Source organism: Trachypithecus francoisi, unplaced genomic scaffold, assembly GCF_009764315.1.
Source record: "Trachypithecus francoisi isolate TF-2019V2 unplaced genomic scaffold, Tfra_2.0 Lachesis_group20, whole genome shotgun sequence".
In the NCBI taxonomy this organism is placed as follows: domain Eukaryota; kingdom Metazoa; phylum Chordata; class Mammalia; order Primates; family Cercopithecidae; genus Trachypithecus; species Trachypithecus francoisi.
In genome coordinates, this window is record NW_022681466.1 from 35225663 (window position 1) to 35252480 (window position 26818).

A 26818-nucleotide genomic window follows, 5' to 3' on the forward strand; every position below is an offset into this window, starting at 1 on the left:
GTTCCAGAATAACAAATTTAGATGTGACTCACTTATTCTTATGTAAACCCACCAGAAGTTGACTGTTTTTAATCACCAAATCATGCTAATGTAAATACTTGCTGCCGGGCACGGTGGCTCACACCTGTAAACCCAGCACTTTGGGAGGCTGAGGCAGGCAGATCACCTGAGGTCGGGAGTTCGAGACCAGCCTGACCAATGTGGAGAAACCTTGTTTCTACTAAAAATACAAAATTAGCTGGGAGTGGCGGTGCATGCCTGTAATCCCAGCTACTCTGGAGGCTGAGGCAGGAGAATTGCTTGAACTCAGGAGGCGGAGGTTGCAGTGAGCCAAGATCACGCCATTGCACTCCAGCCTGGGCAACAAGAGCTAAACTCCGTCTCAAAAAAGATAAATAAAAATAAATAAATACTTGCTAACTGGGCCAGGTGCAATGGCTCACGCCTATAATCCCAGCAGTTCAGGCAGCTGAGGTGGGGAGCTCACCTGAGGTCACGAGTTTGAGAACAACCTGGCCAACATGATGAAACCTGCCTCTACTAAAAATACAAAAAAAGTAGCCAGGCATGGTGGCAGGTGCCTGTAATCCCAGCCACTAGGGAGGCTGAGGCAGGAGAATCGCTTGAATCCGGGAGGTGGAGGTTGCAGTGAGCTATCACACCACTGCACTCCAGCCTGGGTGACAGAGCGAGACTCTGTCTCAGTCAGTCAATACATACGTGTATACATACACACATGCTAAGTTATTTTTACCTGTTGGAGTAGAAGTTGGATTGTATGTATGCTTTGGTTTCTTAGGGATGTATTTTAGTGGGTACTAGACCAATAGGTTTCTTCCTGTTGCCATTAAATCTTGATATCTTTGGATCACATCCATTGACTCAATGACATTTGAGATTAAACAGTGGACTTCTGTACCACATTTATAAAGAATACAACAGCTGATGATCTGAGTTGATTATTAATGAGATAATATATATAAAGGGTGTCAAGTAATAGCTTTGTCATATGACATTTCTTCCTCTTCCAGTAGATGTGCAGTGGTCTATAAAGATCTCATTACAAGAACATATTCTCGCCGGGCGCGGTGGCTCAAGCCTGTAATCCCAGCACTTTGGGAGGCCGAGACGGGCGGATCACGAGGTCAGGAGATCGAGACCATCCTGGCTAACACGGTGAAACCCCGTCTCTACTAAAAAAAAATACAAAAACTAGCCGGGCGAGGTAGCGGGCACCTGTAGTCCCAGCTACTCCGGGAGGCTGAGGCGCGGTGGCTCACGCCTGTAATCCCAGCACTTTGGGAGGCCAGGGCAGGCAGATTACAAGGTCAGGAGATGGAGACCATCCTGGCGAACACTGAAACCCCCGGATTAGCCGGGAGCGGTGGCGGGCGCCTGTAGTCCCAGTTCCTCGGGAGGCTGAGGCAGGAGAATGGCGTGAACCCGGGGGGTGGAGCTTCCAGTGAGCTGAGATCGCACCACTGCACTCCAGCCTGGGCAACAGAGCGAGACTCCGTCTCAATAAGAAATAAATAAATAAGAACATATTCTCAAGGGATTTTCTATATACTAGTAGTCTGTGGTGTCTCCACAAAACAAAGGGTTCTTTGTGGTCCTTTGGGAGGGTGCTACACATGCTATCTGTCCTCTTTTCTAGTCATAATACATGTATGCACATAAAGTCTCTGAAAAACAGAGGTAAATAAGTTAGTTTACCTAGCATTTCCCAAACTTACTAATACACAAGGAAAGGATTATTTAACACCTGTTAATAGTTTATTACCTTAGTGTTTCAGGGGATGTGTTTCAGGAAACACAACTTTACAAAAAGTCCAAGGGACTATCTAGAGCCTTTCCTACTCAGTATTTATTTGCAGAAAGGATAGTGTAAAGTGGGCATTCACTCTTAGATACATTGTAACAAGATTAGGACTTATGGTTATGAACTACCATCTAAAGCATAATTTACTGTAAGTTTCATTCACTTTTTTTTTCCATATATCTCAGTTTTATACTGTAGGCAGTAAAGCCACCTGGTTTGTTTCTCTTTGCTTGGAAATATAGCGGGTTGTTAGCTAGATTCCTTTTTATCATAGGAATAGAGTACTGGTACTAATTACATTTTAAAAATTTGTAGTGATTTGCAGTGTGAGACTTGCTTATAACTCGATAAATCAAGAGTTTGTAGACAGTTCAAACATAGATATCTTTGGTTATATTCCTAAATATACTGCACGAGTTTCTACATATATTGCAGTTGCAGATGAGAGAGCACCTAAATATAAAATAGTACCTTTTACAGTATACAGAATGAGATCTATGAAGAGTTACTGCAGTGAACATCATCATTGTTTTGTCATAGCTTTTTAATACTATATTGACTTACATATATTGACTTATAAACAAAATGAATGACTCATTTAATTGGAGTGTGGAGTAGCTCATTCCTTTCTGCCACTATTCATTGCTGTATCTAAATGAGTGTGCCAGTTTTTACTAATCTTCTGTTATGAAATTGAGTGGGCAAAGCAGGCATCTGTGCACCGTATTACTTAGGGTGTTCTCAGTTCAACCCAAGATAGCTTTGTTTAAGGTTTATTGTGCTGTAACCAAACTATTTGCTTATGCTTACGCCTGTTACTTTTTTCAGTGCTAGACTTAGGTATGTCTGCGTAGTCATAAAGGGTGTCGTATACCTTAGGGACAGACTACTCAGGTTTACTCAATTTAGTGCCTCCTTAAACATTTACGTTGCACATCTGGGCAAATTAGACTTAGCAGATAATTAGAAATTCTTTTTCTAAGGATTATTGTATGGTCTCAAAAACAATAAAGGTAAAGAAAAGAAAATAGATTCAAAATAAGTTTTGCACCTAAAAATCACTTCTGGCTAGGTGCAATGGCTCATGCATGTAATCCCAGCACTTTGGGAGGCCAAGGCAGGAGAATTGTTTGAGACCAGGAGTTCAAGACGAGCCTGGTCAACAGAACAAGAACCTGCCCCTACTTAAAAAAAAAAAAAAAAAAAAAAAAAAAAAAAAAAAGGTCTATAATGAATTAAAGAAAACAAGCATTTTTATAGTGGCTTTCATTCATAACATAGGACTAAAATGTATTTAATCATTTTAGAAGATACACTGGGAGAATAAGGTAAAACTAATTAGCAGATTATTTTCTGTTTGGCTGACTGACTGATTACCTGTTACCTTCTTAGGCCTCTTTGCACCTCCACGTGCCTTCAGTGCAATCTGACGAGCTGCTTCACAGTAAACACTCCCACCCACTTGACTCAAATCAGACTTCAGATGTCCTCAGGTACAAGTCTTTTACCCTTAACAATTTGTCACTGCAACTTTAAAAGAATATAATGTTGATTCTTATATATTTTTCTCATTTTTGGCAAGAATTCACAGTTGTATACCACTGGATCTCTAAATAAGCACTGCTATTCTAACATGAGTAATCTACTTTTGAGGATAATTTTTATGGAAAGTGCTTTCCCCCCAGGGACTCTCTGTTACACTCTTTTTTAAGGTGACTTTGAGTCTTAAATGCCATAATTGAAAACTGCTTCCAGAATCTAGATTGGAAATAAATACATGACTTATGCAGTTTGTTTACTTTTCAGGTTTGTTTTGGAACAGTACAATGCACTCTCCTGGCTAACCTGTGACCCTGCAATCCAGGACAGACGCTCATGTCTCCCAATTCATTTTGTGGTGCTGAATCAGTTATATAACTTTATTATGAATATGCTGTGATCTTCATTTGATGGAACTGTGCAAGAAAAGAACACGGAAAAATGAATATTTCGCTGCAGGATTAAGTTACAATTATCTTCTCAGTGAAAGTTATTTGTGATGGGGTCTAATTCTTATTACTTCAACAAATATTGTTTTGACTTGGGGGGAGGGGTTATAACCCTGCTATTTTTCATTGACTCTACTGAACTCTTTAGGATGATGACTGATCATACAAAACGTATTATAACATTTTCGTAGCAAAATTAACCTTTTTTTTCCAGTCACAGTATTTGTGAAAAGTAATGAGCCATAGTACCCGGTCATGTTAAATGAATATTAAAAGCATGGAGAGGAAACATGAGGAACAATGAATTTCAACATATGGCTTCAGAACATGAAGATGTTCTTGTATTGGATTATAGTATCTAGTATTCAAAAATGCCTGCATCTCTTCTCTTATTTATTGTAAGTTTTTAAATGTATAAATTGTCTTATATTTCTTAACCTCTTTTATAAAAATTTTCCTAGAAGGTTTATACTGCCTTCTTGCTTTAAAGCAATTGGTCTAAAATATATGTAATCGTCTTAATTAAAAAGTTGCAGTAGGGTTGCTTTTAGAGTATTATTTTTTTGTAAGGGGGTGGGTGGGACAGTAAATTTGTATTGTCTCGATGTACAGTTTAACGGGGATAGAGGGGGAATAATGTCCATACCATTGTGTGTGGAGGATTTACAGCTAAGCTGTAGTTGCAGAGTACATGTACAGTAATGAAGTTCACTGTGTTTATAAATTGAAAAGGTACCAGGTCTTACAGCATTTTATATATCACATCTTTACAGAATAACATGATGGCAATATACAAGTGGTATTGTTAGGTGGTTTAACTTAGAATAAAATGAGAATTCTTCAGTTATATTTTGTACTATGGTTTAGGGCTATGACTAATATTTCAGGCCATTTCCAGTGCAAGAAACTTAGTTTTACAAGAAAAACCATTTGCTACTGAATGCTTAAACTAATTTTGGTGTTTAATGTTACATGCTTAAATTTTTTTCAGTTTTAACAGTGGCACATTTAGGCATGGGAATATTATTATGAAATTTATTTTCAGGATCTGCTATAAGGTTGAAATTTAGCCCAGCTCTAGGCATTTTACAAATTATTTTACAAGCAGTCACTCTTGATTGTTTGACTTTTTTTTTAAATTAAAGATTGGGAATGTATGTGAGAGTATGCATATGTATGGGTGTGTGTGTGTGTGCGCGCAATCAAACTGTGGTGTAAATAGATTCTCAGTGAATTCTGGTATTCAGACTCTATTCCACTAGTGAAAGAACCATTTTCTAAACTTCCCTTGCCTTTTTTATTTATTTAATTTTCTTGGTTTGGAGATGTCAGTCCCAAACACCAGAGTCTGTACTTTTCTATAACACAGCTCAGATTAAGGTAGGGCATATGCCAAGGAGGTTCTCACCTCCCTAAAGAAGGGACTTGAATTTTAGGGACTTTAATTCACCCCTCCTTCAATACAACTTTCCCCCTTCTTGTTTGCACATGCCAAGATAACTGCTTTTATGCAGGGTGTACCCCCTTGAAAAATCCTTTCTACAGTGCTGCTCACAAAAGAGCCCAAGTTCGCCTCCTACCTGCATTGCTGACTTGAATTCACAGTCGCCAAGTCTACCTATCTTTCTTGGAAGCAGTCTAGCAAAATTTCTATTTGTACGTTCACTAATTATCTACAAGGACAAAATCAGTTGTATTTGCAAAACTCTACTTCAGTAGGTTTTTTTTGGTTTTTTGGTTTTTTTTTTACTGAAACTTGTTTTGTGAATACTCTATGCTTAGAATTAAATATCACTTTCTTATGAACGATATAACTTCTTCAGATTGTGTATATGAAAACATTAGCAAGTCTTGTTTTTTCTATGAAGCAAACACAATTGATGACAAAGGTTTTCAATCATTTCTTCAAAACTATAATGCAATTCCAATGGTCAGCATATTTTGATATTAAATTTAAAGATCACCTCTCTGCATTTGTTTTTAAATTATGCTAACACACCACACATTATTTTGGTATGTTTTGTTCTGTACTTTCTTTAAAAAAAAAAAAAAAAAAAAAACTTGTCTGAGATTTGAAGGAAAATATGCTTATTTGGAATTTCCATAAAAAGAGTATCCTTTTTATATACTTAATAGTGACTTTACAGAATAAAAGTTTTATTCTCAGTTGTTTAAAATCACTAACCTGTGGTAACCACACCTCAGTTTGAAAGTAGATTTAAAATTATTCCCTGACAGATTATTTAATGTGGAGCCATAAGGAGGGAACCCAGTATACAATTATTTTTTATTTGGGAATCAGGGAATAGTTCCCAAATACACAATATTTATTGATAAGATTTTTTTTCTTCCCTTCATATATCCACTCACACTCAATAGAAAGTTATTAAATAATCATTAGAAAAGCTCAGTAGACTTATTTGAGAAATTAAGCCTCGTGCAGGATGATGGATTTGACTTACTAATGTACTGTCACAGACAAGTATGGGTAGTTTTGTTTAAATAGGTAAGCAAAATATTATGCTTTTTAGCAGTGGATTACCAACACCTTGACTTCTTTGTTACAGTGCTAACATCTTTTTTTTGTGCAGTTATCCATGATTGTTAAGCAGGGTGGAAGTTCAGTATTTTGTTATTTAAAAAGATTAGTTATATAATGTCTGCTTCCAGCCAGTGAGAAACATCTAGCCATACCTTTCTTATGCAAGCCATTCAGTTATCAGGACTGTGAATTAACACTGTATGAATAAATTTCTGTACACCTTATTGTTTGGCCAGAAGGCCACCAAGTGTACTTATATGTAATCCTTAAATTTTAAAGTAGCTGTAATTTTTAAATATTTCTAAACTTTTCTTAAACCACTAAAATTAAGCTCTTACTACTTAGTCAACTATCCTCAGCTGTATTCGTACTCAATTGTCAGTATGGCACAGATTACTGTATTAAAATATTCTCCTTTCGTCTTCATACTTACCTTCTGGAGGTAATTTTTTAACTTAATGTGTTACTACAAAGATTTGCAGATCTTTAATCAAGCACTATGTTAATACTGTAATATCAGAATACTATGTTGCATTATTTAAAATGTTCAAATTGAATAGATTAAAAAGTTTTTAAATGCTATTGCATCATATAATTTGCTATTCATCCACTATGGCATTGCATATCAATCAGTTAATACACTTAATGTTGCATGAGTAATATTTTGGTCTGGGTTTCCTCTTAAGATTTTAGTTCATCTGAATTAAGGAAAAATGTTTTTAATATACATTCTTATTTTGTCCCAACCCTCCAAAAATGAGCTGGAAATCTTAACTTTTTGGGTTTTTTTTTTTTTTTTTTTTTTTTTGGTATTTTAATGGGCCCAGGACTGTGGTTTAAATTTTTATGTATGTATTTTCTTTTTTGTGGAGTATAAATTTAAAAACTGGATTTGGGACCTAAAATACTCCTCAGGTTGATGTATTCATGAAGTTTTAAAACAGCTTTAGTTTTCAAAGTAAACTGGATATGTGGACCTTAAAGTTATTGAGTTTAAGCTACAAATTGTAACGTCATTACTGGACATGTCAGCATCAACCCTCTCAAAATAGCTTGGTCACTTTATGAAGGGGCGTTTTAAAGTTGTTGTTTAGCAGTGACATTTAATATGGTCCAATTGCTTTTCTTTTTAACGTGACAAAAAGAGAATAAGGAACAAACACTATTGCTGCCGAATGCCATAACACTGAGTTGTACAAATTGTGATTGAGGAAATGAAAAGGTTTATACTTTTTAAAAAAAAAACAAAAACAAAAAACAAAACTTCAAATGGAATAAATTATTCATGAAGCCTTCATTGTTGTGTCTTATTCTGTTGAAAATATTTCCATATTAAATTTGTGCAAAATTAGTAGCAATATTTTTGTATCATAAATGGAAAGGGACAGCCTCGAAACTGATTAATGGTATTTTAATTTCTCTGAAGTATTTTAAAAAGGATTTTAATCACATAAAAATGTACAGTATGTAGAATAATTGTATATTTTATACCTACCAATTCCTTGTAGGCTGGCCAATTAGGTATTGTCTAGTCCAAACAAGCTACCTTCAAATATTTAAAGCTTAGCTGTATCCTGTTTTTATTTGATCATAAGAATAATGTTCAGAAGTGAGTAATCCATCAAAAATAGCTCTGCCCATGCTCTGTAAGCACACATTTAAAATATTTTTGTCCAGACTTAAGCCAAGTAAGGACATACCTCAAAATTATTGTGATCATTTTGAAATAGTTTTTGCTACAAAAATTTTAAAAATTATCCTTCAAAAGGAGTTGTATGTTGTTTGAAGTGCCTATCCTCAGTCTGTCTGAGAGATCTTTAATCAAGCACTATTACATTACCTCTGGTTTGTTTCTACCTTTTTTTTTTTCTTTTTTTTGAGACGGAGTCTTGCTCTGTCGCCCAGGCTGGAATAGTGCAGTGGCGCGATCTCAGCTCACTGCAAACTCTGCCTCCCAGGTTCACACCATTCTGCTGCCTCAGTCTCCCGAGTAGCTGGGACTACAGGCACCCGCCACCACACCCAGCTAATTTTTTGTATTTTCAGTAGAGACGGGGTTTCACTGTGTTTGCCAGGATGGTCTTGATCTCCTGACCTCGTGATCCGCCTGCCAAAGTGTTGGGATTACAGGCGTGAGCCACCACGCCCGGCCCAAGCTTTTTTTTAAAGGGGGTATTCACTTGTGCAACTACACACATGGACATTTTTATTTTAAACTTCAAAATATATGAAAGTTTAGGAAACGGGGGGAAAAACATTTCAGCTGCAGCTACAATAGAGCACCAATATGTATTAGCATATTGATAATTTTGGTACATTTGAAAATCTGGAATACCAAACGATCATAGCTCACTGCAGCCCTGAAGTCCTGGGCGCAAGCAGGCCTCCTTGCCTCAGCCTCCTGAGTAGCTGGGACTTCAGGTGCATGCCAACATGCCTGGCTAGTATTATTTTTTGTAGAACTGGGATCTCGCTATATTGCCTGAGTCTCAAACTCCTGGCCTCAAGCCATTCCTCTCGCTTCAGCCTCCCGAAGCATTGAGAATACAGTCATGATCTGCTGCCCTACCTGGCTAAATCTGTCTTGAATGTATTCCTGAGGTGTCTGTTCTGTTGTTCTGCTTTTGCCAATATCTTCCTGCCTACTGTAGGGGAGTTATCAATACTGGACTGAAGATTAAGAACCTCTACCCTTAGTGTACTATAGCTATAACCAGAAATTCTCCTTGAGATTAATAGAAATTGATACTGTTAGAGCTTGGTTTTGTTTTGTCTTTTCCTTCTAGAGCAACCCAACAGAACTGTCAAGAATTTTCTGATCTTCTGTAAAGTTTAAAGGCTAGGCCGGGCACGGTAGTTCACTCCTGTAATTCCAGCACTATGGGAGGCTGAGGCGGGCGGATCACCTGAGGTTGGGAGTTCGAGACCACCCTGACCAAGTATGGTGAAAACCCATCTACTAAAAATACAAAAAACAGCCAGACTGTGTTGGCTTGCACCTGTAATCTCAGCTACTTGAGAGGCTGAGGCGGGAGAATTGCTTGAACCTAGGAGGCGGAGGTTGCAGTGAGCCGAGATCACACCACTGCACTCCAGCCTGGGCGACAGAGCGAAAAGATCCTGTCTCAAAAAAAAAAAAAAAAAGTTTAAAGGCTGAAGCTTTAAAGACTCCCTTATTTTGCTCCTACCTACTACAGAGAAAAAAAATCAAAGTGATAAATTTAAATCATGCCACATGTCCAAGCCACATAATGTCTTACAGACTTGCATTCAGAATGCGTGAGTTTTAAGTCTTGGTTTTGTCATTTTCTTTTTGTTTGGAGCATATCATCACTAAAACCAACTTTCTTCCACAAAAACCACTTGGTCCCTAGAGAACAACCGCTTGTCCTTTGTCACTGTGCATGCCACTGCCATCTATCCTGTTGTGCAAACTGTAAACTCTTCCTTGTAACCATTCATCAAAAACTATCAGTCTTGTGTACTGTCAAATATGTTCATTTCTATTTCTGCTGTCCTGATCTTAGTCTAAATTAGCATTATCCATTGCTATATAACATATTAGATAAAACTACCTTATCTGAGTGGACCATTGCAATAGATAGGTACTCCTATCTGATCTCTACACTCACTGTGGTCCTTGGTAGCTGAAAACCTTTAGCAGCTGCTTCTTGCTCTAAAGATGAATACAGTCTCAAAATGGGCCTCTCTACTCTGTTTTCCTCCTTGGTTTTCAGGCATTTGAGTGCCTTGAAAGCACCATGGGTATTTTTTGCCTTAAAACCTCCACCTGATTTCCACATACACCCTTGCTTCAGATCAGGCCTCCTTGTTACACACGCTTATTGTAATACCCTAGATGGAGTCTTTGTAGTGGTTTTTTTTTTTCTTTCTTTCTTTTTTCTTTTTTTCTTTTCTTTTTGAGACAGAGTCTTGCTCTGTTGTCTAAGCTGGAGTGCAGTGGTGCGATCTCTGCTCACTGCAACCTCTGCCTCCCGGGTTCAAGCAATACTCCTGCTTCAGCCTACCAGAGAGCTGGGACTATGGGCGCACGCTGCCACACCCGGCTAATTTTTTGTATTTTAGTAGAGATGGAGTTTGGCCATGTTGGCCAGGCTGGTCTCGAACTCCTGCCCTCAGGTGATCTCCCGCCTCAGCCTCCCAAAGTGCTGGAATTACAGGCGTGAGCCACCGTGCCTGGCCAATTGTATGATTATTTGTCGTCACCAGACAACTCTATGAGGGCAGAAATTAGGTCTATTTTGCCCATCATTGTATCTCCAGAGTCCAACACAATGCCTAGAATTGGAGTAAGGTATTTAAACATTTTTTAAAAATTTTTTTAAAGAAACAGACTCTCGGCCGGGCGCGGTGGCTCAAGCCTGTAATCCCAGCACTTTGGGAGGCCGAGACGGGCGGATCACGAGGTCAGGAGATCGAGACCATCCTGGCTAACACGGTGAAACCCCGTCTCTACTAAAAAATACAAAAAACTAGCCGGGCGAGGTAGCGGGCGCCTGTAGTCCCAGCTATTCGGGAGGCTGAGGCAGGAGAATGGCGTAAACCCCGGAGGCGGAGTTTGCAGTGAGCTGAGATCCGGCCACTGCACTCCAGCCCGGGTGACAGAGCGAGACTCCGTCTCAAAAAAAAAAAAAAAAAAAAAAGAAACAGACTCTCCCTCTGTCACTAGGCTGGGGTGCAGTGGCACCATCATGGCTCACTCTAACTAACCTCAGCCTCCTGGGCTCAAGCATTCAGAACTACAGGCATGTGCTACCACATCTAGCTAATTTTTGTATTTTTTATGGAGATGGAGGTCTCGCCATATTGCCCAGGCTGGTCTTGGACTCCTGGCCTCAAGCAGTCCTCCCATCTTGGCCTCCCAAAGTGCTGGGATTACAGGCGTGAGCCACTGTGCCTGGCCAACTTGAATATTTTTGAATAAATGCATTTTTGAATTGAGTTTTTGTGATAAAACACCTCAAACTACAGAACTCGAATGAAGTGTGTTTTGCAAATACTTTTAATGAAGTTATAAAATTCTAACTACTTGGGACTCATTTTAATATTAAAAGTAGTTTAGGATCATTGGATTAGGATTCCTCTATTAGGTTTGCCACATTTGTGAACTTGGGCAAAACACTTAACCTCGAAGTCACAAGTTGTTCATTTGTAAAGGAACATGATAACTATATCTTTCTAATCAGCTTTATTAACCTCAAAGGAAATTGCAAAAAAAATTTTGAAAATTATAAAATATTAGCTGGGTGTGGTGGTGCACACCTGTAGGCCCAGTTACTCAGGGAGGCTGAGGTGGGAGCATCACCCGAGCCTAGAAAGTCGAGGGTATAGTGGGCCATTATCGTACAACTGCACTCCAGCCTGGGCAATGGAGTGAGACCCTGTCTCAAAAAAAATTTATGAAAGTGTGAGGGATTATTGTTTAATACTTACGCTCTCTAGAAGAGCCAAATTCAGAATAAACTAAGGTTTACAAGAGAATGTCTACTTGGAAACATGTGAACATAATAGATGGATAATTAAAGGCAACAAAAAGGACTTTTAAGTATGTTCCAATAAGAGTAAGGATGGGTAAGATACAAAAAGTATTTAGACCTGACCCGACACAGTGGCTCATGCCTGTAATCCCAGCACTTTGGGAGGCCAAGGCGGGAGGATCACTTGAGGTCAGGAGTTCAAGACCAGCCTGGAAAAAAAAAAAAATTAGCCGGGCATGGTGGCAGGCATGTGTAGTCCCAGCTAGTCAGGAGCCTATGGCAAGGGAATTGCTTGTACCCAGGAGCTGGAGGTTGCAGTGAGCCGAGATCGAGCCGCTGCACTCCAGCCTGGGTGACAGAGCGAGACTCTGTCTCAAAAAAAAAAAAAAAAAAATTATTTAGAGCTATTCAGATTTATCTCCCTTCTGTCCCTAGCCCCACCCCTCCACCCCCAGATCAGCTTGGGTCTTCAAGCTTTAAATAACATGCTTATGATAGAATTCAAACCAAAGATAGTTAACAGATTTCAAGGAGCTAGTTAGTTGCTCAAGTCTCTGGATCCACAAGAATTACATCTTGGGTGCTGAAGGAACTTGCAGATATGATTTCAGAAATGGTGTGGGAAATGAAAAGGTCCTGCCAACGTGAAAATGAGCAACTTTCTCAGTTTTAGTTTTTTTAATGTAGGTCCCAGAAATTCTTTTTTTTTTGAGATGGAGTCTCACTCTGTCGCCCAGGCTGGAGTGCGGTGGTGCAACCTCAGCTCGCTGCAACCTCCACCTCCCAGGTTCAAGAGATTCTTCTGCCTCAGCCTCTTGAGTAGCTGGGATTACAGGCGCCCGCCACCACACCCTGCTAATTGTTGTGTATTTTTAGTAGAGATGGGGTTTCACCATGTTTGCCAGGCTGGTTTTGAACTCCTGACCTCAAGTGATCCACCCGCCTTGGCCTCCCAAAGTGCTAGGATTACAGAATTGAGCCACCACGCCTGGTCAGGTCCCAGAAATTCAAACAAATTTACCTAACTTTACCAACAAGTTCATTAGAAGCTGGCATAGTTTCACTAAAACACTGTTTGTACAGTAAAATAATTTACTATACACTAGTTATGAGATACAAATCTCTAGCCAGGCATGGTGGCTCACACATGTAATCCCAGTACTTTGGGAGGCCGAGGCAGGTGGATCACTTGAGGTCAGGGGTTTGAGATCAGCCTGGGCAAAATGGTGACACCCCCCTCTCTACTACAATTACAAAAAAATTAGCCGGGTGTGGTGACATGTGCCTGTAATCCCAGCTACTCAGAAGGCTGAGGCAGGAGAATCACTTGAACCCAGGAGGCGGAGGCTGCTGTGAACCGAGATCATATCACTGCATTCCAGCCTGGGTGACACAGTGAGACCCTGTCTCAAAAAAAAAAAAAAAAAAAAGAGATACAAACCCCTGACCTTAAGCCTTCAGTCTATTTGGAAACACACTTATATAAACATAATTAGTTCTACAAGTCCTCTAAAGTGCTATGAATAACAATGCAGTACATACCTAAAAGAAAGTAACTGGAATCAATCTCTTATTTTATTTTATTTTACTTTATTTATTTATTTATTATTTTATATATATATATATATATATATTTTTTTTTTTTTTTTTTTTTTTTTTTTTTGAGACGGAGTCTCACTTTGTCACCCAGACTGGAGTGCAGTGGCTGGATCTCAGCTCACTGCAAGCTCCGCCTCCATGGTTTATGCCATTCTCCTGTCTCAGCCTCCCAAGTAGCTGGGACTACAAGCGCCCGCCACCTCGCCCGGCTAGTTTTTTGTATTTTTTTTTTTTTTCTGAGATGGAGTCTCACTCTGTCACCCAGGCTGGAGTACAGTGGGGCAATGTCGGCTCACTGCAAGCTCCATCTCTTGGGGTCACGCCATTCTCCTGATTCAGCCTCCGGAGTAGCTGAGACTACAGGAGCCTGCCACCATGCCCGGCTAATTTTTTTGTATTTTTAGTAGAGACGGTTTCACTGCGTTAGCCAAGATGGTCTCGATCTCCTGACCTTGTGATCCGCTCGCCTCGGCTTCCCAAAGTGCTGGGATTACAGGCATAAGCCACCATGCCTGGCCCTCATCTTTTATTTTGACAGTGTTGATAAACTGATTATGAGAATGAACATTCAGCAGGTTATTTAGTAAAATTCCATGTTTGTTTTTTTTTAACTTTTAGGTTTAGGGGTACATGTGAAGGTTTGTTATATAGGTAAACTTTTGTCATGGAGGTTTGTTGTACAGATTATTTCATCACTCAGGTATTAAACCTAGTTTCCAATAGTTATTTTTTCTTCTCCTTACCCTCCTTCCACCCCCACCCTTCACCCTCAAGTGGACCCTATTGTGTGTTGTTCCCTTCTTTGTGTCCATGAGTTCTCATCATTCAGCTACCACTTTTAAGTGAGAACACATGGTATTTGGTATTCTGTTCCTGCATTAGCTTACTAAGGATAACAGCCTCCAGCTCCATCCATGTTCCTGCAGAAGACATGATCTCATTCTTTTTTTTATGACTGCCCAGTATTCCACGGTATATATGTACACATTTTCTTTATCCAATCTGTCATTTATGGGCATTTAGATTGATTCTGTGTCTTTGCTACTGTGAACAGTGCTGCAATGAACATTCACGTACATGTGTCTTTATGGTAGAATGGTTTATATTCCTCTGGGTATATAACCAGTAATGGCATTGATGGGTCAAATGGTATTTCGAGCTCTTTGAGGAATTGCCACACTACTTTTCACATTGTTGAATTAATTTATACTCCTATCAACAGTGTATAAGTGTTGACTTTTCTCTGCAATCTTGCCAGCATCTGTTCTTTTTTAGCATTAAAAAAAAAATTGCAGCCAGGCACGGTGGCTCATGCCTCTAATCCAGCACTTTGGGAAGCCAAGGCAGGTGGTTCACTGGGAGTTTGATACCAGCCTGGCAACATGGTGAAACCTCGTCTTTACTAAAAATACAAAAAAAAAATTAGCCGGGCATGGTGGCACACGCCTGTAATCCCAGCTACTCAGGAGGCTGAGGCAGAGAGAATCACTTGAACCCAGGAGGTGGAGGTTGCAGAGAGCCGAGATTGCACCATTGCACTCCAGCTTGGACGACAGAGCGAGACTCTATCTCAAAAAAACAAAAGAAAAGAAAAAAAAGGCCGGGCACGGTGGCTCACGCCTGTAATCCCAGCACTTTGGGAGGCCGAGGCAGGCAGATAACGAGGTCCAGAGATCGAGACCATCCTGGCCAACATGGTGAAACCCTGTCTCTACTAAAAATACAAAACAATTTAGCTGGGCGTGGTGGCAGGCGCCTGTATTCCCAGCTACTTGGGAGGTTGAGGCAGGATAATTGCTTGAACCCAGGAGGCGGAGGTTGCAGTGAACCAAGAGTGAGCCACTGCACTCCATCCTGGGCGACAGAGTGAGACTCTGTCTCAAAAAAATATAATCAATCAGTCAATCAGTCCTTTTAGTTCCACCCTAAGGAAATTGAACTTTATCCCAAAGAAGGGTAGTGTTTTAGTAGTTGGGCTGATTCATAAAACAGTCTCATACTCAAAGAGCCTTGATTGGTGGAGCTATGTCAACCTGGAGGCATGTCTCTAATGCTGAACTAGAAGCCTTGGCTGGACCCAATTCTATTCAATGTTTTATCCATAACATTAATGAAGATATGATCTGCTAAGCTAAAACAGATAGCCGGTGTAGAAGAGTCAAAGATCTTGACAGGCTGAAACATGAAAAAATTTTTTTAGATGGAGTTTCACTCTGTTGCCCAGGCTAGAGTATGGTGACGTGATCTCGGCTCAATGCAACCTCTGCCTCCCGGGTTCAAGCGATTCTCCTGCCTCAGCCTCCCAAGCAGCTGGGACTATAGGCACACACCACCACGCCCCACTAATTTTTGTATTTTTAGTAGAGACAGGGTTTCATCATATTGGCCAGGCTGGTCTAGAACTCCTGACCTTGTGATCCACCCGCCTTGGCCTCCCGAAGTGCTGGGATTACAGGCATGAGCCATCGTGCCCTCCGGAAAGACATCTTACAAGATAAAATAGTCACACTATAAAAAGTATTGTGTTGAGCAAAATGGAGCTAGATGTCTTCTGAGATCCTTGTGCTTCTGGAATTCTTTTTTTTTTTTTTTTTTTTTTTTTTGAGGCGGAGTCTAGCTCTGTCGCCCGGAGTGGAGTGCAGTGGCCGGATCTCAGCTCACTGCAAGCTCCGCCTCCTGGGTTCACGCCATTCTCCTGCCTCAGCCTCCCGAGTAGCTGGGACTACAGGCGCCCGCCACCTCGCCCGGCTAGTTTTTGTATTTTTAGTAGAGACGGGGTTTCACTGTGTTAGCCAGGATGGTCTCGATCTCCTGACCTCGTGATCCGCCCGTCTCGGCCTCCCAAAGTGCTGGGATTACAGGCTTGAGCCACCGCGCCCGGCCGTGCTTCTGGAATTCTATGACTATTTCCAAATTACATTGGTCTTCACCTTTTTATAGCTAGGTCTTCTAACTTCTGGAAGCTCAATTACTCTGCAATCTACATTAAGCTCCTAGTATACATGAAACATTGTAGATATTCTAATGTGTTTTTCTCTTTTTTTCATTACTCTGTTTCTCTCTTCCTCCAGTCTGACTGAAAAATAAAGTAGAAGAATAAAAGTAAGCTGGTCAAGCCAGGTGCAGTGGCTTGCTCCTGTAATCCTAGCACTTTGGTGGACTGAGGAGGGGGATGGATGGCTTGAATCCAGGAGTTCAAGACCAGCTTGGCCACATAATGAAACCCTGTCTCTACAAAAAAATAGAAAAATTAGCCAGGTGTGGTGACGCACAACCATAGTCTCAAGTTACTTGGGAGGCTGAAGTGGGAGGATCACCTGAGCCCAGGAGGTTGAGGCGGTAGTGAGCCAAGATCGCTCGACTGCACTGCTGCTCTTTTCTTGAGAACTTGTTTCGAAAAGAAAAAAAGAGGCCGGGTACGGAGACTCATGACTGAAATCCCAGCACTTTGGGAGTTCGAGACCAGCCTGGCCAACATGGTGAAACTCTGTCTCTATTAAAAATACAAAAAATTGCCGGGAGCGGTGTCTCAAGCCTGTAATCCCAGCACTTTGGGAGGCTGAGATGGGCGGATCACAAGGTCGGGAGATCGAGACCATCCTGGCTAACAGGGTGAGACCCCATCTCTACTAAAAAATACAAAAAAACTAGCCGGGCGAGGTGGCGGGCGCCTGTAGTCCCAGCTACTGGGGAGGCCGAGGCAGGAGAATGGCATAAAACCCAGGAGGTGGAGCTTGCAGTGAGCTGAGATTCCGCCGCTGCACTCCAGCCTGGGTGACAGAGCAAGACTCCATCTCAAAAAAAAAAAAAAAAAAAAAAAAATTAGCCAGGCATGGTGGTGGGTGCCTGTAATCCCACCTACTCAGGAGGCTGAGGCAGGAGAATTGCTTGACCCTGGGAGGCGGAGTTTGCAGTGAGCCAAGATCGTACCACTGCACTCCAGCCTGGGTGACAAAGTGAGACTCCGTCTCAAAAAAAAAAAAAAAAAATTGGCCAAGTGTGGTGGTGCACGCCTATGGTCCCAGCTACTCAGGAGGCTGAGGTGGGAGGATTGCTTCAGCTTGGGAGGCAGAGGTTGCAGTGAGCTGAGATCATGCCACTGCACTCCAGCTTGGGCAACAGAGCGAGACTCTGTCTCAAAAAAAAAAAAAAAAACCCAAAAAACTTTTATTGGCAAACATTACAATGTTTCAATGATTATAAAGATTTTTGCCAAATTAATACAAGGGGGAGAGACTAGAGTCTAGGATGACTTTTAGGTTTCTGGCTTGAGCAACTCAAGGTGTTGGTGAACTGGAAGAGAAGGAGAGAGGGTCTTGGAGAAAGTGTCAGCACTCATTATGTGACGCTCCAGCCATCTCATTCAGGCTGGATGTGATTTTCTGTTTCTCCATAGATCAAGATGGAGATACTGAATCTGCATGTTGTTTCTCCATTAGTGAACAGAGGATCATAATTAGAGTTGGAAAGAATCTTTAAAATAACTTAGTTCATACCCACATCTTCCTCTCATTCATCCCTCCAACCAATGTTTGCATTGCTTTCACACTTTTCCTGTGAAATGATCATCCATGGAGATGAAATTGCTTACCCTCTCTCAATTTCCTCAATTGCAAAAGGCGAATAATATTACCTACCTCACAGGATTAAATCAGATAATATATATAAAGAATTTATTATAGTGCCTAGCAAGTGTTGAATAAATAAATCCCAAATATTAGCTTAAAAATGCCGGTGCAGTACAGTTTGCAACCCATTAATAGATTGTGAAATCAGTTTTAGTGTGCAGTGACAAGCAATTTTTTAAAGAGAAGTAGAAAACATGTAGTGTGTGTGTTATTATACAACATATTTGTTTCCATGTAAATATGGGTTTATGTTAAATATTTATATGTTTATATAGCATATAAATTTGTACACTTACACTTATTTTTGTATGTGGATATATACATATGTGTGTTCCAGGTCACAATGTGAAATGTATTACTCTGGGTCAGGTGGAATAAATTTTGAAAAGCATTGCAATACACAATTCTTTTCTTCCTTTGCTGATCTATGTTGAAAACCGTATTTTGTTTTTTTTTTTTTTTGAGACGGAGTCTTGCTCTGTCGCCCAGGCTGGAGTGAGGTGGCACGATCTCTGCTCACTGAAACATCTGCCTCCCATGTTCAAGTGATTTTCCTGTCTCAGCCTCCCAAGTACCTGGGATTACAGGTGCCCGCCACCATGCGGGAGTAATTTATATATTTTTTGCAGAGTTGGGGTTTAGTTATGTTGGTCAGGCTGGTCTCAAACTCCTGACCTCAGGTGATCCGCCCGCCTCGGCTTTCTAAAGTGCTGGGATTACAGGCGTGAGCCACCGCGCCCGGCTCAGACTTTATTTTTAAAGAGGTTATAAAGTACTATATCTTTGTAAAATACTTTTATTTCCAGCTCCTAGCACAGTATCAGGTAAACAGAAGATCCCAAATAAACGTTGATCGAACTAGGAACAAGAAATAGTATGAAGACACAAAGACTAGCGGTTCTTCATGTATAGACTAGTGGTTCTTTTCTGAGTGATCAGACTTTCTTTGAGAAGTTGTTGAAAGTTTTGGACCCTCTTCCCGGAAGAAGTGCCGAGCACTCAGTTCTGAATGGATTCCAGAGAATTCCTGAATCCCCATGCATTACCCCTCTAAGGTTCCATGGGCCCCCCAAGTTAAGAACCTGAAAGGAAGGTGTTTAACTTCTGACAGCGTACGTGTGAGGTCAAGAGCGGAAGAAAGTTTGGGGTTAGATCGTTTTTTTTTTTTTTTTGAGACGGAGTCTCGCTCTATCGCCCAGGCTGGAGTGCAGCGGCCGGATCTCAGCTCACTGCAAGCTCCGCCTCCCGGGTTCACACCATTCTCCTGCCTCAGCCTCCCGAGTAGCTGGGACTACAGGCGCCCGCCATCTCGCCCGGCTAGTTTTTTTGTATTTTTTAGTAGAGACGGGGTTTCACCGTCTAGGCCAGGATGGTCTCGATCTCCTGACCTCGTGATCCACCCGTCTCGGCCTCCCAAAGTGCTGGGATTACAGGCTTGAGCCACCGCGCCCGGCCGGGGTTAGATCGCTTTTAAAATTCTACAAATCCTGGGATTCTAGAATTTTGGTTCTGCGAAGGCACAGGCAGAGATTTAAAGAGTACAGTTTCGTACCACTAGTGTCAAAGACTAGTGGGAACAATTTTAACATACTTTATGCCATTTGAATGCCATGGCAATCCTGTGATGATGAAATTGAAGTTCTGAGGGGCTCAGTGGCTTGTCTAAAAGGAAGGAGCTGGTAGGCTCTGGAAAAGAGAGCCTACCAGAATCACATTTCTAAATTTTTGGCGAGGAAGTAGGGCAGGGCAAATAGAGTGGAGAAAGGGGCGGGACCGCGCACGCGCATAGTTGCATTGGCGCCTACATCTCTGCCCTTCCTCTCGCAGCCACCCTTCCTCTCAGACCAGTACGGTGGCCGACGGGAGTCAGACGCTGGGGATGAATGAAGGTGCTGGGTGCAGGTTGAAAAAGTCTCCCGCTTTTCCGTCCCTACAGTCCCGGTTCTGCCTTTGTGTGGTGCCCCCATCCTCCCCACTTCGTATCGACAATCCGGTTGGTCCCGGCGTCTGAGTTCTCGGTGCCCGAGTCGACTCGAGGCACAACTAGGGTTTGGGATTCCGGATTATCGCCTAGGCCCAACTTCGGACCGCGCTCTCGATTTCTGCCGCGTCCCGCCTCTAGGACGTGTGGGGTTCCGTGAGGCTGGAGGGTAGATCTTAAGGTATAAAGCGTCCGCTTCTCAGACGTCAGCGCGTTCCTAGGTCCGTGTCGGAGCCTGGCCAGACTGCTCAGCCCGAGGGACTTGTTGGTTCTAGTTGCGCCCGGGGCGAGACGGAGGAGCACACGGGTCTTGGCGCCTCTGCTCCAATCAGCCCGCTCCTCTGTTAAAGAGCAGCCCCTCCCTGAAAGCAAAGCAGTTTTTACCCACGACTTATACCCACGCCGCTGCTAGTCGGTCGGCCTCGAGAGGGGATGGCTTTGGCTACGTGCTCACTGCCTTTTTGTTTGTTTACTTTTTTTGTCTGATGATTCTGGAGACAGAGAGGTGCCGTAGTGAGACGCGTCTTTCTCTCCCACATAGCACCCACGCATCTGCTTTTTACCCAGTAACACAGGGGACATCGGATAGTGTTGTGGCCTCCAGAGCCTTGAATCTGATATTACTTCTGCCCAGTGATTTGCTAGTTTTTCCACCGACTCATGGAGGTTGAGAAAGAGAAGCCCAATAGTTCTTTATGTCTATCGGGGTAGGCGTTTGAAACTATCGGGGTATGAAAGAAAGCACTTAACTATGACCGTTCACTTACTTTTGTTTATATTTTCTTGAGCTCATATGACTGATATAGTGGAGAAAGTTTTGGACTGGGATTTTAGTAGATGAGGATTCAGCCTTGAATTGTGCCTGTAACTAGTAATACTACTTTGGGACTGTTACTTCATCTCTCTGACCTTCATATTCCTTCTTTGTAAAATATGAGTATTACAGCAGAAGATTCCTGAGGCTGGAAGAGACATTAATATACTCTGTTTTCTTTCTCATTTTCCAGGTGACAGTAAAAACCTAGGGAGACAGAGAAGCCTTGTCTTGATTGTGCCAGGAACATTGCCAACATAGGGGCCTATTAAAGATAAACCACATTTTTCAAGGTTTTTAGAAAGTTGGGTGTTCATATATGTGGAAGTTAAACTCCTACTTTCATTTGTATTTTTACCATTAGGATCAACAAACAATAATGACTGAATGTACAAGTCTTCAGTTTGTCAGTCCTTTTGCTTTTGAGGCAATGCAGAAGGTGGATGTTGTTCGCCTGGCATCTTTAAGCGATCCAGAATTAAGACTTCTCCTGCCCTGCTTGGTACGGATGGCACTTTGTGCACCTGCTGACCAGAGCCAAAGCTGGGCTCAGGATAAGAAACTCATCCTTCGCCTTCTCTCTGGAGTGGAAGCTGTCAACTCCATTGTTGCATTGTTGTCCGTGGACTTTCATGCTTTAGAACAAGATGCCAGCAAAGAACAGCAGCTTAGGTAATGTTATGTTATATTATATGTGGATTTGGATTTGACAAAGAATAGGGAATCAGATATTTTTCAGAGCTCTCCAGGAAACAGAGAATGAGAATCTAAACTCTGGAGAGCATTTTACTTAGGTCTTTTCTGTTTATAGTTACAATTCCAGAATCTTTTGACTTCCATGTTATAAAACGTTATCTAGAGAAATTTGGCAATGTGCTGTTGTATGTGGGCTAAACTCATTAGGCCAGTTACTTTCAGTGGGAAGTAGGTAGGGTAACTTCCCCTAGGTTAGAGGGATTTATTGGAATCACTTGGGAGGCTTTTCTTTTTTCTTTTTTGAGACACAGTTTTGCTCTTGTTGCCCAGGCTGGAGTGCAATGTTGTGATCTCAGCTCACTGCAACCTCAGCCTCCTGGGTTCAAGTGATCCTCCTGCCTTAGCCTCCCAAGTAGCTGGGATTACAGGCACCTGCCACCACGCCCGGCTAATTTTTTGTATTTTTAGTAGAGACGGGGTTTTATCATGTTGGCCAGGTTGGTCTCGAACTCCTGACCTCAGGTGATCCACCTGCCTTGGTCCCTCAAAGTGCTGGGATTACAAGAGTGAGCCACTGGGCCCAGTCTCTTGAGAGGCTTTTAAAGCTTAGATATTCCCAAAGATTCTGGGCAGATGCTATGTCCTTCCCGGCCCACTGTGAATCTAGTAGCAAGCCACCATTAGTGGAAGTGAGTATTAATTGTCAGTTGTGGTGGAGTATTTATTTTTTATTTTATTTTTATTTTTTTAGACGGAGTCTCGCCCTGTCGCCCAGGCTGGAGTGCAGTGGCATAATCTTGGCTCACTGCAACCTCCACCTCCCGGGTTCAAGCGATTCTTCTGTCTCAGTCTCCCAAGTAGCTGGGACTACAGGCACGTGCCACCACGCCCGGCTTTTTTGTATTATTAGTAGAGACGAGGTTTCACCACATTGGCCAGGCTGGTCTCAAACTCCTGACCTTGTGATCCGCCCACCTCGGCCTCCCAAAGTGCTGGGATTACCAGCATGAGCCACCGTGCCTGGCCTATGTGGTGTAGTATTTACTATACATAGGATGTGAATCCCTGAAGTACATAGGCAAACTAAATAGCATTTCAGAAGTAACAGAACATTTTAGAACACTTTATACATCCTTTTGTAGCTTATTTCAATAAAAGATAATTTTTATGTAGTTATTTCCATATCAGGGTTTTCATAATTGTTTTGCATGTTTGTACTTCATTAGGCATAAACTTGGAGGAGGCAGTGGAGAGAGCATCCTGGTATCACAGCTTCAGCATGGACTGACCTTAGAGTTTGAACACAGTGATTCACCTCGTCGATTGCGTCTTGTGCTTAGTGAACTGTTGGCAATTATGAACAAGGTGCGTTTTTTTTAACCACAGCTCAAAGTATGTATGATTTGATGTCTGTGTATAGGGAGGTAGACAGAAAAAGAGGCAAGAAGGCAGGCAGGTTGAATTCTCCTCTACTCTTATTTTGTTCTTTTTTTTTGGAGACGGAGTTTTGTTCTTATTGCCCAGGCTGGAATGCAGTGGTGTGATCTCGGCTCACTGCAATCTCCACCTCCCGGATTCAAGCAGTTCTCCTGCGTCAGCTTCCTGAGTAGCTGGGGTTACAGGTACCCGCCACCATGCCTGGCTAATTTTTTTTTTTTTTTTTGAGGCAGAGTCTCGCTCTGTCACCCGGGCTGGAGTACTGTGGCTGGATCTCAGCTCACTGCAAGCTCTGCCTCCTGGGTTCATGCCATTCTCCTGCCTCAGCCTCCCGAGTAGCTGGGCGTACAGGCACCCACCACCTTGCCTGGCTAGTTTTTTTTTTTTTTTTTTTGTATTTTTAGTAGAGACAGGGTTTCACCGTGTTAGCTAGGATGGTCTCGATCTCCTGACCTCGTGATCCGCCCGTCTCGGCCTCCCAAAGTGCTGGGATTACAGGCTTGAGCCACCGCGCCCAGAGATGGGGTTTCACCATGTTGGCCAGGCTTGCCAGGCTGGTCTCGAACTCCTGAACTCAGGTGATCCACCTGCCTCAGCCTCCCAAAGTGTTGGGATTACAGGCATGGGCCACTGTGCCCGGCCTTCTCTACTCTTATTTCTATATATTTGTTTTCCTTTCAAAGGCTGAAAGGATATTATAAGTCTGCCTTAAAGGCCTTCTCTAATTATTATTTTCTCTCATTTATACTTGTTCTGCATTTTCTATCAGAGGGATTTTTTTTCTGTATGGAATCCATACACAGTGGCTTCTTGACATTTAGAAAGGTATTTATCTCAAGGCTTGTATAGACTATCAAATTTATTACCAAATAATACATTTATGAGATATAATTTCTCCCATAAAGTATAATGAAGTAACATTTTCAATAACTGAATGTGAATAACTGAAAAATGTATGTGATTCATTTAGACACTGGATGAGTGGTAACAACCTCATATATGACAGTAGGGGGAAGTATCAATGCTGAATTGAATATAGGATGATTGGCTAGTCTCAATCACTAAATGACCAAAGTGCTTCTCTACACTAATGAAAGCTATTAAAGTTACCTTTCTTTGCAAAATTATAGATTACTTTGGTCGTAGACCTTTAGGTAATTATGGTTAATTGAAACTCTGAATTTAAAATTTTTGAATGTCAAAGGTCTATCATATAAATAATTAAATTAGCTGGGCGTGGTGGCTCATGCCTGTAATCCCAGCACTTTGGGAGGCCGAGGCGGGTGGATCACCTGAGGTCGGGAGTTCAAGACCATCCTGACCAACATGGAGAAACCCCGTTTCTACTAAAAAATACAAAATTTGCCAGGCGTGGTGACGCATGCCTATAATCCCAGCTACTCGGGAGGCTGAGGCAGGAGAATTGCTTGAACCTGGGAGGTGGAGGTTGTGGTGAACCGAGATTGCGCCATTACACTGTAGCCTGGGCAACAAGAGTGAAACTGCCTCAAAAACAATAACAACAACAAAAAAACAAAAACAAAAACACTAAATTAGATCTTTATTTACTGTTACAATTTTGGGGAGTCAGTTAATTTGTGGTAAATAAAGTTTAGTTTTATAAATTGTGAACAAAAAGGACTAAATTCTGTTTCCATAGAAAATACTGGTAGAGGCCGGGCACAGTGGCTCATACCTGTAATCCCAGTACTTTGGGAGGCCGAGGCGGGCGGATCACGAGGTCAGGAGATTGAGACCATCCTGGCTAACACGATGAAACCCCGTGTCTACTAAAAAGATACAAAAAAAATTAGCTGGGCGTGGCGGCGGGTGCCTGTAGTCCAGCTACTGGGGAGGCTGAGGCAGGAGAATGGCGTGAACCCGGGAGGTGGAGCATGCAGTGAGGGAGCTCAGATCGCACCACTGCACTGCAGCTTGCGTGACAGAGCGAGACTCCGTCTCAAAAAAAAAAAAAAGAAAAGAAAATACTGGTAGAGAGGATTTTTGTGAGTTTTAGATTTTTTTTTAAGGTATGTTAAAATTTTTTCTAAAATTTCTATCACAAATTATAATTTCCTTTTTTACTATTTTGATACTTTATTTATTTATTTATTTATTTTGTTATACTTTAAGTTCTAGGGTACATGTGCATAACGTGCAGGTTTGTTACATATGTATACTTGTGCCATGTTGGTGTACTGCACCCATCAACTCGTCAGCACCCATCAATTCGTCATTTATATCATGTATAACTCCCAATGCAATCCCTCCCCCCTCCTCCCTCCCCATAATAGGCCCCGGTGTGTGATGTTCCCTTTCCCGACCAAGTGATCTCATTGTTCAGTTCCCACCTATGAGTGAGAAATGCGGTGTTTGGTTTTCTGTTCTTGTGATAGTTTGCTAAGAATGATGGTTTCCAGCTGCATCCATGTCCCTACAAAGGACGCAAACTCATCATTTTTTATGGCTGCATAGAATTCCATGGTGTATATGTGCCACATTTTCTTTTTTTTTATCATTTTAATCGATTTTAATGATTATTGCTCATCTGCAAGGATTAATATTGCATTAATTAAAAATCATTCAATACAAAATGAACTTGTTCCTCCCAAGTTGCTCTCCACATGCTCCCTCTGATGCCAGACTTTTTTTTTACAGTGTCCTTTGTTACATGGCTTGACAGACAGAGCCCTTACCTATTATTCCTATGGACACGGTAATAGATATGGGATCAGGGGGCAGGCCAGAGGGCAGGTGAATGTGGGTCCCTTCCCTCCAGCAGGGCTGATGTGATGGACACACTGTTGGCCAATGTGCCGCATTTTCTTAATCCAGTCTGTCACAGATGGACATTTGGGTTGATTCCAAGTCTTTGCTATTGTGAATAGTGCCACAATAAACAGCCGTGTGCATGTGTCTTTATAGCAGCATGATTTATAATCCTTTGGTTATATACCCAGTAGTGGGATGGCTGGGTCATATGGTACATCTAGTTCTAGATCCTTGAGGAATCGCCATACTGTTTTCCATAATGGTTGAACTAGTTTACAATCCCACCAACAGTGTAAAAGTGTTCCTATTTCTCCACATCCTCTCCAGCACCTGTTGTTTCCTGACTTTTTAGTGACTGCCATTCTAACTGGTGTGAGATGGTATCTCATTGTGGTTTTGATTTGCATTTCTCTGATGGCCAGTGATGATGAGCATTTTTTCATGTGTCTGTTGGCTGTATGAATGTCTTCTTTTGAGAAATGTCTGTTCATATCCTTTGCCCACTTTTTGATGGGGTTGTTTGTTTTTTTCTTGTAAATTTGTTTGAGTTCTTTGTAGATTCTGGATATTAGCCCTTTGTCAGATGAGTAGATTGCAAAAATTTTCTCCCATTCTGTAGGTTGCCTGTTCACTCTGATGGTAGTTTCTTTTGCTGTGCAAAAGCTCTTTAGTTTAATTAGATCCCATTTGTCAATTTTGGCTTTTGCTGCCGTTGCTTTTGGTGTTTTAGACATGAAGTCCTTGCCCGTGCCTATGTCCTGAATGGTACTACCTAGGTTTTCTTCTAGGTTTTTATGGTATTAGGTCTAACATTTAAGTCTCTAATCCATCTTGAATTAATTTTCGTATAAGGAGTAAGGAAAGGATCCAGTTTCAGCTTTCTACTTATGGCTAGCCAATTTTCCCAGCACCATTTATTAATAGGGAATCCTTTCCCCATTTCTTGTTTCTCTCAGTTTGTCAAAGATCAGATGGCTGTAGATGTGTGGTATTATTTCTGAGGACTCTGTTCTGTTCCATTGGTTTATATCTCTGTTTTGG

The 26818-nt window shown here is 41.7% G+C and overlaps 2 protein-coding genes across 4 annotated transcripts in view; both read left to right on the plus strand.

The window, feature by feature from the left end:
* The window catches only part of MED13 (mediator complex subunit 13), a 127377-nt gene extending 119728 nt beyond the window's left edge, over nt 1-7649 (plus strand). The window contains exons 29-30 of the mRNA XM_033183742.1: nt 3215-3315; nt 3629-7649. Of these exons, the coding sequence (XP_033039633.1) occupies nt 3215-3315; nt 3629-3761 (234 nt within the window). The 3' untranslated portion in view covers nt 3762-7649. The remainder of the gene's footprint in view (nt 1-3214; nt 3316-3628) is intronic.
* Nucleotides 7650-19881: 12232 nt separating this feature from the next.
* INTS2 (integrator complex subunit 2) overlaps nt 19882-26818 on the plus strand; it is a 71114-nt gene continuing 64177 nt past the window's right edge. Inside the window, exons 1-3 of one of the 3 annotated variants that reach the window (XM_033183745.1) lie at nt 19882-20239; nt 21066-21544; nt 22795-22933. In XM_033183745.1, the coding sequence (XP_033039636.1) occupies nt 21252-21544; nt 22795-22933 (432 nt within the window). In that variant the 5' untranslated portion in view covers nt 19882-20239; nt 21066-21251. The remainder of the gene's footprint in view (nt 20240-21065; nt 21545-22794; nt 22934-26818) is intronic. The other 2 variants (XM_033183744.1, XM_033183743.1) reach the window with 2 other exon arrangements.